The 14,976-nt window shown below is 32.5% G+C and overlaps 2 protein-coding genes across 2 annotated transcripts; one reads left to right on the top strand and one right to left on the bottom strand.

Moving 5' to 3' along the window:
• Positions 1 to 2,016: 2,016 nt before the first annotated feature.
• On the top strand, positions 2,017 to 5,079 carry LOC114174019. The gene is made up of 3 exons (XM_028058755.1): positions 2,017 to 2,154; positions 2,588 to 3,049; positions 4,739 to 5,079. Exons 2-3 carry the CDS (start codon positions 2,606 to 2,608, stop codon positions 4,889 to 4,891), a joined length of 597 nt encoding a protein of 198 aa, XP_027914556.1. The 5' UTR covers positions 2,017 to 2,154; positions 2,588 to 2,605; the 3' UTR covers positions 4,892 to 5,079.
• A 6,412-nt stretch (positions 5,080 to 11,491) lies between these two features.
• LOC114182962 lies at positions 11,492 to 12,055 on the bottom strand. The gene has a single exon (XM_028069776.1). The coding sequence runs from the start codon at positions 12,053 to 12,055 to the stop codon at positions 11,492 to 11,494; it is 564 nt and encodes a 187-aa protein (XP_027925577.1).
• Between the last annotated feature and the right edge of the window lie 2,921 nt (positions 12,056 to 14,976).

Raw genomic sequence — 14,976 nt, 5'->3', positions numbered from 1 at the left:
TCACTTTCGGTTTGGTCATCGCTAGAGGGAACCAGTAGCGGGTGGGGCAGTTGAGGCTTTAGGAGTGGTGGTAGATGGAGGAGGAGGAAGGAGAGTCGTCAACAAGGGAGGCTTCTAGAATAGTTCTCATGGCAGTGGATTTAGAGTTATCAAAATGGACCACCTGGTCGGTCCGACTTAGTTACCATAGGTTGGCCATTTAGTGAGCCAATCTAACCCAACTCATTTATTAGCAAGTTGAACAAATTTGAATCTGATATGACCTAACATGAGTTGGTGTGTTAAACGGGTTAGATCACAAAAAAACTAAATCATAATTCTGACTAAAATCTAACTAAAGTTCAATACAATTCAAAATGATGTTAAATTGCAAATACAAACTAAAATTACAAAAATTCAAATTACTATCTAACAATAAATTACAAACAACCCAACCTAATCCAAATGCAAAGCTCACTAAAATAAAAAAATATTTGTGTGACCGTTTATCTGTGAGTTAGTGAGCTAATCCGACTCACCACGGGTTCAACCAGTGTAGGTCAAAGTTTTGGTGAACCAGGTAAAAAATGAAACCTTATTGAAAGTTATAAAATATATTTAACCCAACGCAATCCAATTAAAATTCATGATGAACCAAATTAATTCACAGATTATAACCCATTTTAACCACTCTGATGACATAAAAAAACGTTGACGTGAAGCCAAGTAAAACCAAAGTAATATAATAATAAAACATAGTATTAAAGATAAAAAATATATAATAAATTAGTTTAATAAATACATATTGTACTATATTTAAATATATATTATATTTTTTAAATATGCATTATATTTTTTAATATTTATGAATCTCACTATTCATGATTCAAAATTCAAGGTTTCCTACATTTACAACTCAACTATCATGTATCATGTTCTGGAACACTTTACCATCCTATCATTAATTTTACTTTTGCACTGACTTTAGGACTTTAAACTTAAAATCTTTATTTCATCTTCTAGAATTCCAGAGTTTACCTACCAAGCTAAAAAGCTGTTTGTCATCTCTTACATTTTTTTTTCATACATGAGAATCATGAATCCAAGAAATTATAATACTCATAAATGACTAAATTATATTTGGTCAATAAAAAATATTGCTAGAAATATTCATACAGTGTTTCTAAAAATTTTCTAAAATGTTTAATTTATTATTTTGTTAAATGATTTAATAAGGATAACGTGGTGTTTTTCTGATTTAAAATTTTATTTAATTCAGAAAAGTTAGCTTCCTACCTTCTTTCATAAGAATCTTTGAAAATAACTTATAATACTAGTTATTTTATTTTTATTCTATATATTATTAATAAATATTGATAAATGTTATTAAAATTAAAATTTAATTATGATAATTCATTTTATTAATTTAATGTGTTCAAAATTACAAAAAATTATAAATTTAGATTTTATTTAATTTTTAGTATTATAAAATTATGTTTTAATATTATTTAATTATCTTTTTAACTATTTTTTATATTGAATGATGAATTGGAAAAGAGTAAAAAAAGAAGAAAAAAGTAGGGAAAATTAAATTGTTTAGATTAAGAAAAAACGTCAAATAAGTGAAAAGTGAAATATAGCGAACTATTATTAATTATTTATTTGTTATTCTATTATTGTTTTATTCAATTTAATCACACCGTTAGTAAAAAGCTAAATCAAATATTTCAATTTTAAAAGATATTGTCAAATTTTCAATATTTATTCATATTATTTATATGAATAAATAACATGATAAAAATAATTAAAATATAAAAAAAGTCATATTTAGTGAATCACGTGAATTTTACAAAATAAAAAGTCTGCAAATTTTTAATTGATAACTTTGATCATATTAAAATTAAATAATTTATTTTACAATTTGTATATATTAATAATTAATAATAATAATAATAATAATAGTTATTATTATTATTATTGTTATTATTATTTTTATTATTATTGAAAATAAATGGTGAAGAAGTTTGTGAGGCATAAACTAACAAAAGACAGAACAAAGAGGTTCTTTGGAAGCCCTTTCTCTGCCGAAACGCAATCGCAGCGAGGAAGCGATTCAATCCACCGTCGCACCGTCGCACCGTCGCACCGTCGCAGATACGCTTTTTATGCTCCTCGGTTTGTTTCTCTTCGTTTCGTTTCTTCTATCTGCAACTAAAACCCTAATACCTGTTCAATTTCGTGTACCATTCTTACTCCTTATTCGTTATTCTTCCTCAATTGCAACACAGATTTTTTCAAACAAATGCCATTTTTCTGTGTTTTTTATGACTTTTTTAATTCCATATTAGCTCCTATTTCTGAAGAGAGTTATATTTATCTGGTGCTGTCTTTGGATATGACAAAATTTATTATGTTTTACACTTTAGAGAAAATATTGTTTTTGTGCCCTATCAAAATGGTCAATTAATTTAATTTCTGTTGGAAAACTGAGCCCTTCTGCTTTGAAGTAACTTACATTGGTGATGGGATGAAAAAGAAACCATTATCTTCGTGTGTTTTCTATTTTATACCCATTTAGTTACCCTAAGTTTGAAATTTGTGTTCTTAGGTTTTATTCACTTGTTGCATGGAATCGTCAGCAGAAGAGTATTCTGCATTTGAACAGAAAGTTAGTAGGACAGTGTACTTTGACAACCTGTCGCCACAGGTTACTGAATCTGTGATAAGAACTGCTCTTGACCAGTTTGCCACTGTAAAAAATGTCAAATTTATTCCCAACTACATTGGACCTAGCAATCTGCCGCAATGTGCATTAGTAGAATTAGATTCTGCCAAAAAGGTCAAGGAAATTGTATCAATGGTAGGACAATATTCTTTTATGATGTCTGGGATGCCACGGCCAGTAAGGGCTCAGCCTGCTGTGATGGAAATGTTTGATGATCGGCCAATAAAGCCTAACAGAAAGATTAAGGTACGTTGGTTGAAGCCAAGTGAACCTGAGTTTGAGGTGGCGAAGGAACTAAAGAATCTTACACGCAAACATGCTGCAGAAATAGAATTCGTACGCAAAGTAAGTTCATTCCTGGTAATAATTTTTTTGTAGCTCTTACTACTATTATTATTCCAATTCATGAATTTGGTGAGTATGTCTCCAGGAGTTGATGTGAGGAATATCTATTTTCAAATGATTTTTTTTATTTGCAATGTTCATGCAAGTTTATGGTGTCCTGTTAAATGCATGCTTCTGTCAATCTGTCAACACTTTCCTTAACAGAAGAGTAGTTAGCAGTAGTGTTAAGCATTTCTATAGTGAGTGTATGATAATTACTAGTAACTTTGTGGGAACATCTGATGGAAATGGTGCTGTAACAAGTGATTCTTAATTCTTATGCACTGTTAACACAACCTTTATAGGTTGTGAAGATGTAAATTAATTTATACTGAAATTGAAATAACAGAAAATGTCCAGTACAAAGTTAGACGTTGGAGAAACTTAGGATGGAAAGATAATCTGTCGTTATTAAACATACCATAAACTTGTAGAATAAGATTTTTGTTGTTTGCGCTAAACATACCAGAGACTGATTTTTTATTCTTTTTTCTAATGAGCTGTAATCAGATAAAACTTTTTCAAATATTGGTTGATTTGTTGCTAAGTGTGTAGGATTGGTCCTCCATGTTATGTCTTCCATCTTAGCTTTAGTTTCTATTTTCTTTCAGTTTTTGATTTGAACAATTTATTAGATTTATTTTCAAAGAAAGAAGATATCACCACTCTTTCTAATGTAATGCATATTAGTTCTTTATAACTACATGTCATTGTTCTCAATTTGGAACTATTACTGAAATGAAAAATTCACGTGTTTAAAATGTGATTGTGGGAGAATCTTGAAAGTTAGTGTCTTTGAAGTATGTTTGTATATACTTGAATTTTAATAAATTAAGGGATTGTTGCGAGGTAAAATTGCTGTGCACTTTTAGGGTAGGGCTGCAAAGGTCTAACCTTCCAACATTTGGTAGAAGCCTAGGGCAGATGTTGCCCATATCATAATATTTTCATGTGCTTTAAATCAAAGGTGGATACCCGTCTACTCACACGATTTGTAGACAAGTTCAATTTTTAGAAGAACTGTCGTGTCTGTCATGAAAGCATATCCTTGTTTTATCGTTCTGGTTAAAGAACACACGTTTTATTTATTTAAAATGATAGCATTCAGGTTTGAACCTATGACCGCTTGCGAACTATCTGAAAACACAACACTAGTTCACTCCCTATAGAAGACTCTTTTATTAGTACGGAGGGCCATCTTGCTAAAACTTCTCTCTCTTCTATCAAAATAGTGCCCGAAACTATTGCCCGCTAATAACCACAAAAACGTTTGATGATCTCTACGTTGAGCGATATTGATAGAACTCCTAACAGTTACAGAAACATTCAAGACAGTTTCTTGCTTGACTTTATTATGAACAACTCTGTTTCTGCCAATGTATTAGGAACAACAACCAAGTACAACAAGTGAAATCTTTTGAGAGGACCCAACTCTCCCAATTCCCCTTTTCCTCCAAAATCAAAAAAACTATGATACAACAACCTAAACGCAGACTATATATACTAGTCTGTTATACAAGTTACAACTGCAGGAGGTTATAACTACCTCCTTTATTTATTTCTCCCTGTATAGACTTTACCACTGAACCTATCAGATAGTAACATGATCTTATTCTGAAGTGGGTTTTGGGTGTGTTTGTGCTCGTTCAGCTGCAACTAGACGAAGAAGAGAAGCTTGCAAAGCAGCAAGAAGAAACGCTTAAAGTGCATTACAAAAAGTTCAAGATGATAGATGGTATTATGGCTGATAAAACTGCCCATCGTCTGGCGAGAAGGTATAATCTGCATGTTGCAGATGAATGAAGTCTTCGTTTGGTCTACAATTTACGTAAATATGTTTTTCTTTTTTTTGGCTAGAATCAAGGCTTGTTGCTTCTTGCTGCTACTAATGATGAAGCTCAGTTCATACATGGTACATAATCATGCCTAAAGATAATATTTTGTTCCCTTTTCTTTTGATTCATAGTGGGTTGTTGGTGGCACTTAAAAAAGACCTAAGTTTCGTAAGGATTTTCGATAAAAGAAGTTTTGATAAGGAACCTTCATAATTAGTCCTGGTTAATTCCAGCTTTCACTATAATTATTTCAAATTTGACACAATATTAAATTGGTTTGGGAAAACCTGGGTGGTGGGTGGGTGGGCATCAGTATGGAAGAACTGAATCTTCCTTCCTTTAATTCATGGTATATTTCTTTCTCGTCTATTTCTTAGGAGATTTTTATTTTTATTTTTTATGTATTTTGTAGTTTAAAACTCATAAAGCTTTTCTAATCTAATTGTGCAACCGCTCAATCCATTCAACCTTTTAATTTGGTTCGAGACAATGAAGAGCCAATTATGATGGCTTGGAATCTTTATTAAATTATGAGTTGTATATTCACTGACGGATGTCATTGGGTGAATACAATAGATATACTCATTTTGGTTTAATGAATGTTTTGGTTTTAATATTTGTGAGATTGATTTCATGTGATTTTTTAATTTTATTTTTCTTTTTAACGTCGTTTCTATTTTATGTAACATAATTCAACGTGGTTTCTGTTAAATTAGTGTTAACACTATTTGACTATTTGTAATGTAATTTCGTGTCATTCTAAATCTTCTCTAACTCTTGGGCGACACAACTTTCACCACCCACTTTGACAACACTGCCTTTCTATCGTCTATCTTTGCCTCAATCTCCATGGTGATGTTGACACATACTTTGATGTGACAAATGGTAGTTGCACAATGTCAGCCATGGGAGGGGCAAAGGAGGGTGGGTGATGATAAGTGTCGTTAGCGTAGGTGGTGGATTATTTGGTAAGAGAATAGTGGGCTGGAGAGAGAAGAGAGTTTGCACTATCGCAGTGTTCGTTTATGGGTTTGTGGGGATGGCACTGTTTAACGGTATTTGAGAGAACGAATTTTCATGTATGAGTGTGTTCGTTTTTAATGATTCTCGTGGATATGGGAGAGTGTATTTGGGAATGGACATCCATTCCCTCAAAACAGCGATGATACTACAGTGGAGTTAGACAGATGATGAAAATGTCCATGTTTAGTCCATGGAGGGGGAAGAAGATGAGTTGGTTGAGTGTGGTGGGTGAGGAAGAGGATGAAGGGGTGGGTTGTGGTTGCACGAAGGTGGTAACTGTGGTATGGTGGCGATATGCACTGGTGCCTTAACATTGAAGGGGACATGACAAGTGTCGTGTGTGTGTTTTTTTTTACTTTTTTTAACTTTTTTTTAACTTTTTTTTTAACTTTTTTTTAACTATTTATATAACTTTGTATAATTTTTTTAAAATTTAATTGGATAAATTTTTTTACATTCATAAAAATTTAATTTTCTTTTATTTTAAAATTTCATACAATTTTAATATTTTTTTAATTCGTATTAATTAACTATAATTATTTTTATAACATCAAATTACAAAATTATTCTCTTTTTTCATCAAGGGTATTTTGGTAACTTTCTAATTCAATATATTTTTACAATTAATTTTATATATCACATCAATCAAATCTCTCACTAACTTTCATAAAATTTATTTTCAAATCTACTCACTCTACTCTCTAACTCCACTCAAAAAACACAAAATTTTATTTACCCAAATTTATACAAATTCATCTTCACACCCTTTCCTATATCCACTCCCTCAAAAGAACACACCCTAAAGGTTATTTTTTAAATTATGTTAATACAATGAAATAGATCACAGTTAATATTTTTAAATAAAATGATAATTGAATTGATAACAAAAAAGAATTAAAAATAAAATTGAATTTACTTCAGACTAAAATACTAATTAAGTTGTTTTAAAGACAAGAATTAATTAATGATTTAAACTATATTTGTTTTCTTCGCTTTAAGGTTTGATTTTTTTTCTTTGAACATTTCCTATTTGACGATAAACTTAAGAAGAATGATCCTAAAAAAAAATCTATACCTGTTCGTCTTCATTTTCTTTTTGAATTTCATTGTTAAAGTGAAATGTTATTGTTTTACCATATTGATTAGTATTTTTAAAAGTAAAAAAAAAAACGGATGTACTATCCTATTCGTGATATGGTTATTTGGAAAACAACTTATCGCTTAAAGATTCCAGCGAACAATAAAATAGGTGTGCAGATAGCATTTATAAAAATTTATTAAGGGCTAAAATAAGAAAAAACTTTATTGAAGGCCGAAGCTAAAATATAAAAAATTTATTAGAGACTAAAAGTTTATGTGACTTAACGTGTATAACATTACTCAATAAATGCCACTAAACAAATAGAGAATAAAACAAAAAACAATTATCCAATAAAAAAAAGATAGGAGTGTGTAAGAGGAATGCAGATAGCATATTTAGTGCGTATTATTTATTGACAGTGTAAGAATAATGTATGTAAGGTCCAATTATTTCTGTCACCTTAATTTTTAAGGGCTGTCCTGCAGCAGTGGACCTAAAGGTTGGTCCATGATGTAAGAATCCTTCGTGTTATCCTAATTCCACATTTTCATTCATTTTCAGAAAAACCAGCCGTCGTTTCCCCATTGCACTCACAGGACGCTCTGCTAGGGTTCCTCCCCAGCCTCTCGAGCTAGCTCTGAATCAGTTCCTACTCCACGTAAGTACCCCCTCTTGATCATCTGAGTTCCCTTTTGCTTTTTCCTTGTATTTTGTCGTTAGGGTTTAGTATTAATCTGCCCCTGTCCCGTGTACCTTTTGTTTTCAGCTCTTTAGTGCGTTCTAGAGCTGTTGTGCTCCTTGGTTGTGCGTCGAACATCCTGTACGAACCCATTCCAGGTAGGGAAGTTATGGCTTAAACTTATATTCCGCTCCTTTCCATGTTGTTGACTGTCGTTGTGAGTTTATATTGTTTGGTGTGAGATTTTGGTTAACTGTGGGCGCATGGTTTTGTTGGGTTGAGTTGGTGTGAGTGGCTGTTACAAGAGAACAGTGACGAGACTTGATAAACTCGCCCAAGCGAGCCAGTCTCGCCTAGGCGAGACAAACAGGGACTCGCCCAAACCCTTTTGCGCGAAAGGTCGCCCAAGCGACCTGCTCAACTTTTGAGCGAGCGAACATCTCGCCCAGGCAAGAAGGGACTCACCTAAGCGAGATCCCGCGTTGGCTCCTGGTTCCTCCTTCGAGCCCTCGCCTAGGCGAAGGGGTCCCGCCTGAGCGAGACCCTTCAGCCTGAGCGAGGGGTTGGGCGAGAAAGGGCACTGTTTGGTTGTTTGATTGCATCTTGGATGATTGGAATTTGTTTGAATATGATTGTTGTGATGAGATACATGTTCGTATGTATGTATATATGCACAATGGCTTGCTAAGTATGTATGATATGATTCATAAATGGTGAATGACGGATATTGTGGAAACTTGGCATGTGAAATGAATGAGTGGATTGGAATTAAAGTAACATGGTATTGATATGAGATGAGGCCCTAGACTCATGGGATGGTGATGATCAGTAGCCTAGATTCAAAAATGTGATAAGTATGAGGAATTGGCCTCAGGGGTTGGTATGAAATTTCAAACATGATTTAACGTTCTAATACTGTTAATTTATGATTGATTGGTCCGTGTCAGCGTGTAATTCCTTGGGGTTTCAGGTGAGATCTTCGGGGTTGTGCTTCAGTGGTCGGGACGTAATTCCATGGCCCCTGTTAGTGGGTGTCCATGGTGGTGACCCATCTGTATAACTAAGTAAGGATTCAAGGTAAGGATTGCATCCTGACACTCTAAGGGGTCAGTTAGTCTCACTTAGAGCGGACTAACCCCTGTGGTGAGAGTAGCAGGAGGCCTGAAACTCATTAAGGGCTAACCTTGTGGTGAGGGAAATTTGATTCATTGCAACACTTGTAACACTTAGCTCGGGGGTGAGCAGAGGTATCACCACAAGTGCAAGCATCCGCTGAATCCGACCAAGTTATACGTATCCGGATGAGTCGAGTCGAGTCGTAGTGTATCGTTTGGAAGGTCGTAACATGTTTGGTTGTGGTATGAATATTGGATGGTGAAAATGTAATTGACTGTATGATGAATATGTTATTGGCTCTAGCTTATCCTGTTTGTTGTATGATTGTCTTGTATGTGGTTCTTCTTCCTTGCGATGATCATCAATTCGATTGATGTGAGCAGATGGGCAAGGTTCTCGTGGCCAACAAGGGAATGGTGATTCCGCTGCTTAGCCATCTGGGCTGGAGTTCTCTTCATATTTTCTTTAGGGCCAAGGTCCATGTATCGTTTCATGTGTTTCTACTTTACACTCTTTGTTAGGTTGGTTTTCAGTTTTCCTTTGGCATCGTGGTGTGTCCGGTTTTTGTAGGGGTTGTGTTTAGAATCCCAGGACTACGCTACATTGTTATCTCTGTGTGACGTTTCCTTTAATTTTACGCATTAAATTAAATGGGGCGTTACAATGTACATGATGAGTAGTGAGTGACAGAGTAAGAAATACTATGTAATGTTTGAATGTGTTAAAGAAAAAAATAAATTAAGAAGCTTTAGAAAATGTGTGATTATTATAATTATTTATTTTTTATTTTTTATTTTGTGTCAATTTTTGAATTCAACTTACGCGTCACTACTTTTTTTTAGTTCGGGTATTTTTATTTCATTTTCTTGCAATATATCTGGTTTTTTTCTAGTCCTTTTATTTGTGCAATGGCTCTGTATTTGGAGGACGGATTCGATGACTTTTTTATGAGAAAAGTAACATAATTTCTCTTAATTTTTATGTGTTGAATTATCAACTTTAATTTTTCAAAAAAAACTATATATATAAAAGAAATGGGTCAAAAATTAACAAAAAATATATATATATAAATGGGTCAAAAATAATTTAGAGCTTACAAAAATAATTCTAAACATAAAATTTACAAGGAAGGAATATAAAAAGTTTTAAATTATGGAAACAAAAAAACTTAATCAAATCATTTAAATATATTTATAGCTTTTTACAAATTCTACTATCTTAGATTATTAGTGTTAGTGTTCACTAAACATACCAAATGCCACAAGTTCACCATGTTTGTGTGATTTATGCTTTCATCTATCTCCAAAAACAATAAGTTTAGGAATTTAAAACTTAAAATCTCATCGAGACACAAGAACCTTAGTCCTTGTTTTCGAACCAAAAATACATAAAGTCTAACTCCTAATTTTTTTTATAATGACTGTAGTTATTAAAATTTGAAATATATTAACATGAGTAATGTGTCTCAAAATTTTCTTAAAGAACATGGAGGTTCTTTGAGAGATTTTTAATTAGTTGTCAACTTATATTGTACAATTTATAAAATAAAATTCAAAATAATTGTATTATGTTTCTCAAAAATTTTGTTTTGTCGTATTTTGAAGTCTAATTCCTCATAACAAATAAATTCAGTGTTCATATTTCTTGTAGGGGTTATACTTTTTATTATTACAAAAATCTGAAAATTTGACAATAGTGCTTACATAAAGTAGGAATAAACCTTGAGAAGATTTTTTTATTTATTAGCAAATATTATTTATCGGTATTAATATTGATTTTTTTTCCCATGCAGCACACTTTTTCCAAAATATTTCCCGGATAGCATACTGTGCACAATATTTACATTCATAGCACAGTTTTATTTTACGTTGAGAATTCGGTTTCCGGACAACCGAATTCTAAATTCAATTTTGCAATTTTTTTTTCTTATACTAGTCTGAATTCGGTCACTAGGGACCCGAATTCTGTACTGGTTTTTTTTTTTTTAAATGATGGAAACATAAAGTTTTTTTATAATAAAAATATAATTAATTTTTATTTTTGTTATCAATAAAATAGAAATAATTAAATAAATTATTTTAAATAATAGAATTATAAATGTGTTATTAGTTATTAGAAAAAAAATAATTTTATTTGTTTTTGAATTTGTTGATTTTAAAATTGATATAATTATTTTTTTTTAAATAGATAAGAGTAAAAAAAATTAAAAAAATCGAATTAGTAATGTTTTATTAGTTATTTGAGGTGTTATTTGAAAAAAATAGTAAAATAAAGAATAATTTATTGTGTTTATGAATTTGTAAATTAAAGAAATGAATTTGTATTGTATAGTAAGTGAATTTATGTGTAATTTCAAAATATAAAATTCAATTTAATTTTAAATTTTGTTTCATAATTTGTGAAGTATGAATTTTTTTTAATATGTGTTAACAAAAATTGGAATTATAAGGTTCTTTTAATTTTGGATAATTGTTAAAAATTTTATATTTTAAAAACATTGTAAATTTGTCTAAATTAATTTAGAAATGAAGGAAATAATTAAAATAATTTAAAACGATTTTATTATTGTATATGAAATTAATTTTTTACATGTTTTTGGTTTATGTAAAATAAGTAAGAATAAAAGATAATAAGAAAAGATGTGCCATTGAATTGAATGAAGTTTATATTTATTGAAAACAAATCAAAGTACAACATAAACTATTAGGACAATGATTTCTTGTGTGTCCTTCAGTTCTACAATAAGAACACTTTGTTGATTGTCTTCCTTCCCTAATGTCCATCTCAGTCCTAATTCTACTTGATTTAGGACGACCCTTCTCAGTCCTTTTTGTGGCAGGATGAGGCCAAACCTGTGGCCCTTGGTATGGTGGCCAATATTCTTCATGTCTTAACTCGCCAAATAAATTGTCATATACTTTGACGATGACATTCAACCTGTAATGTGGACTTATGTACATGCTGAAGTCGTGATGTGCATACTTGCAAGCTGCAATAACATGTGAACATGGTAGATGTAGTTTTTGAAACTTTCCACAATCGCACCACCTTTCATCTAACCTGACTACAAATTTTCCTACCGGACGAACCTCTCTGGGATTGACCATCTCCTCCACTCTAAATCTTGTGGTATTTCTATCAAATTCAAGGACGTGGTGCGTGTTGGACTTGGAGTCTGCATCTTGTAGGAAGTTCGTCGCATATTCAGAATACACATGACCAGCACTAAGCATTGCAGTTATTTGTCTACCTCTTTTGGTAAAGTATGTGTTGCACCTGGTGTACGTGGCCAATACTATGGATGAAATTGGCAAATTTCTTGTCTTCTTCAAGACAGAATTTATTGCTTCAGCCAAATTTGTTGTTACGTGACCCCACCTTCTTCCTTGATCATATGCAAGACACCATTGTTCCCTTAGGCCACTTCAACACACAATGGAGTACATGTCATGGTATACTTCAAACTCATTTTATATTTGTCAGTTCCACAAATGTTAAATGATCCTAGAATGCATCGTCAATCAACATCGACAAATGTCCCTCCACCACCACAAACTACGCATGACTTAAACACTCCTCCCCCACCACAAGGTATGGAGGGAACAAGGAATTCAGTTTCACCAAACTCAGAACTAGGCATACCAAGTATGTTTGCAACTTATGATGAAACTCCACCTTCTGCACAACCGTGGTTGCATACATATTCCCAAAGTCCAAATTTCTTTGAAGGTCTGCATCAGCCACAACAAGACTCAGTTTACTACGTCCACAATCCTTACACACAAGCATCATCATCTGCTGCAAATGATGATCATGAACCTGATGAGGAACATGAACGACAATCTTCACTGGTTGAAGAACCTAGACCTGAAGTGCATAGGAGGAACCCCACCAGTAACAGGCGTCGACCTCGGTGTGGAACTAGACACCACTACGGTGATTAAAAGGACAAATATGTACTTTAATATTGTATTACATATGTATTAGGTCGTCTTTATGTGTTTGTAAGAGTTTGCCATGTTTAACACAAATTCGCATATCAGTAATGCAAGAACTTAATCATTCCAAATGCTTCATTGCTAAATAGTGAACAATAACTTCTTTAGATAAAGTGAACAAGTTCAACCATCTTAAAGTACAATGTTAAAACATATAAAAGAAAACTAAATATGAACAAAGTTGTCACACTTCTCAAGGCATGAAAGTGCCACTATTGAAGTTCATGTGCAAAACATTGCACTTGGGTTACCATTTACTAAGTCACGGGTTGACACATAGGGAATGAATTCATATGTTGTTAATTAAATTACAAAAATTTTATTCCTTAACTCACCAACATATACTCCCCACTGGTAATGACGAGAGTGAAGATTGAAATAAGTTTTGTACATCCTTTCACACATGTTCAAAATGTATACCACAGGTTAGCACTTATGTAGCAATGGGTAACCAAAAATACTGCACACTGGTAGTGAAGAAGAAATATATACACCTTTATTTTTCTTTTCCAAACAACAAATAGGGGCAAACTAGACTCACTTGAAGGAATATGAGTATGAAGATTTAACTTTATCATATGAACTCAAGGCATGAAAGTGCCACTATTGAAGTTATTGAAGAAAGAAAAAATTCATGTGCAAAACATTGCACCTGGGTTACCATTTATTAAGTCACGGGTTGGCACATAGGGAATGAATTCATATGTTGTTAATTAAATTACAAAAAATTTATTCCTTGACTCACCAACATATACTCCCCACTGATAATGAAAAGAGTGAAGATTGAAATCAGTTTTGTACATCCTTTCACACATGTTCAAAATGTATACCATAGGTTAGCACTTATGTAGCCATGGGTAACCAAAAATATTGCATAGTGGTTTCACACATCCTTTCACACTTTCTGTTTTTTCCCTTCCAATTTGCATTTCCACCTTTTGTTTTTTCTCTTTTTGCTTGCTTCCAAAGAAAACCAACGTGAAAATTGAAAAACAAAAAAGAAAGTGACAATAAAACGTCAAGTTGTGAGTGAAGTTCTCAATAAATGGATGTTAATATATCATTTTCCTTAAACTTAATACCTACTATAAATTCTAACAATAAATTTTACATTATTTATTTTTGTGTAAAAATAAATATTTTATCAATAAAATTCTTATAAACAAATCAAAATATAAATATATAAATAAAAAATAATTCGTACTTCAAACAAATTTTTTAATTTAAAATATTTAATAAACATTAAAAATAAATAATACCACACCACATTAAACATTATATATTAAATAATTTATTTAATTATTTCTATTTTATTAATAACAAAATAAAAATTAATTATATTTATTTTAAAAAAACTTTATGTTTTCATCATTTAAAGAAAAAAAAAACCAGTACAGAATTCGGGTCCCTGGGGACCGAATTCAGACTGGTATAAGAAAAAAAAAATTGCAAAATTGAATTTAGAATTCAGTTGCCCGGAAACCGAATTCTCAACGGAAAATAAAATTGTGCTATGCATGTAAATATTGTGCAGAGTATGCTATCCAGGGAATATTTTGGAAAAAGTGTGGTACATGGGAAAAAAAATCAGAAAGAAAGAGATATAAGCTAATTTTGGGGGAACAATCTTTCTTTTACTTTTTCTTTCTTCTTCCCGCAATTGTGAAATTTGTCACGGGCACAACACATGGGCACCATCACTCATATCAAAGACCATACATAACTTCTCATCATTACACTCTAACTCCTTTTCAATTTTCTCTTCTTATAACATACCAGAACACAGATCCAGGATCCACTCCATTTTCACTCTTTATACACTCCACCATCAAGGTTTGTCTTCTCCGCACCGCCTAACCCTTGTCGGAGTGGCTACTTCCCGACGAAAGCCACCGCGCGCCGCCCTTGCCTTAGCCTGTTCGCTTCTCCTCTCGGCGTCGCTATAAAGCGTCGGAGCTCGGGCCTGTCTCTACCGTTTCCGGCGTCCATGAGAACAATCCGCCTCCGTTCTCAGGTAAGCCTGATCCTCTCCTAGCCTTGCTCTCTATCCCCTGTTTTAATCCCTTTATCTTTATAGTCTGGTCTTTATCAGATTCGCTGCTTACCATTTTGTTTCATAATTGTTCGAATTTGGTGTTTTTGGATGGAATTGATTT

This window comes from Vigna unguiculata, chromosome 1 (genome assembly GCF_004118075.2).
Source record: "Vigna unguiculata cultivar IT97K-499-35 chromosome 1, ASM411807v1, whole genome shotgun sequence".
Taxonomy (NCBI): domain Eukaryota; kingdom Viridiplantae; phylum Streptophyta; class Magnoliopsida; order Fabales; family Fabaceae; genus Vigna; species Vigna unguiculata.
The sequence above is the reverse complement of the archived record's forward strand: the minus strand, read 5'-3'. Positions and strand labels throughout refer to the sequence as shown.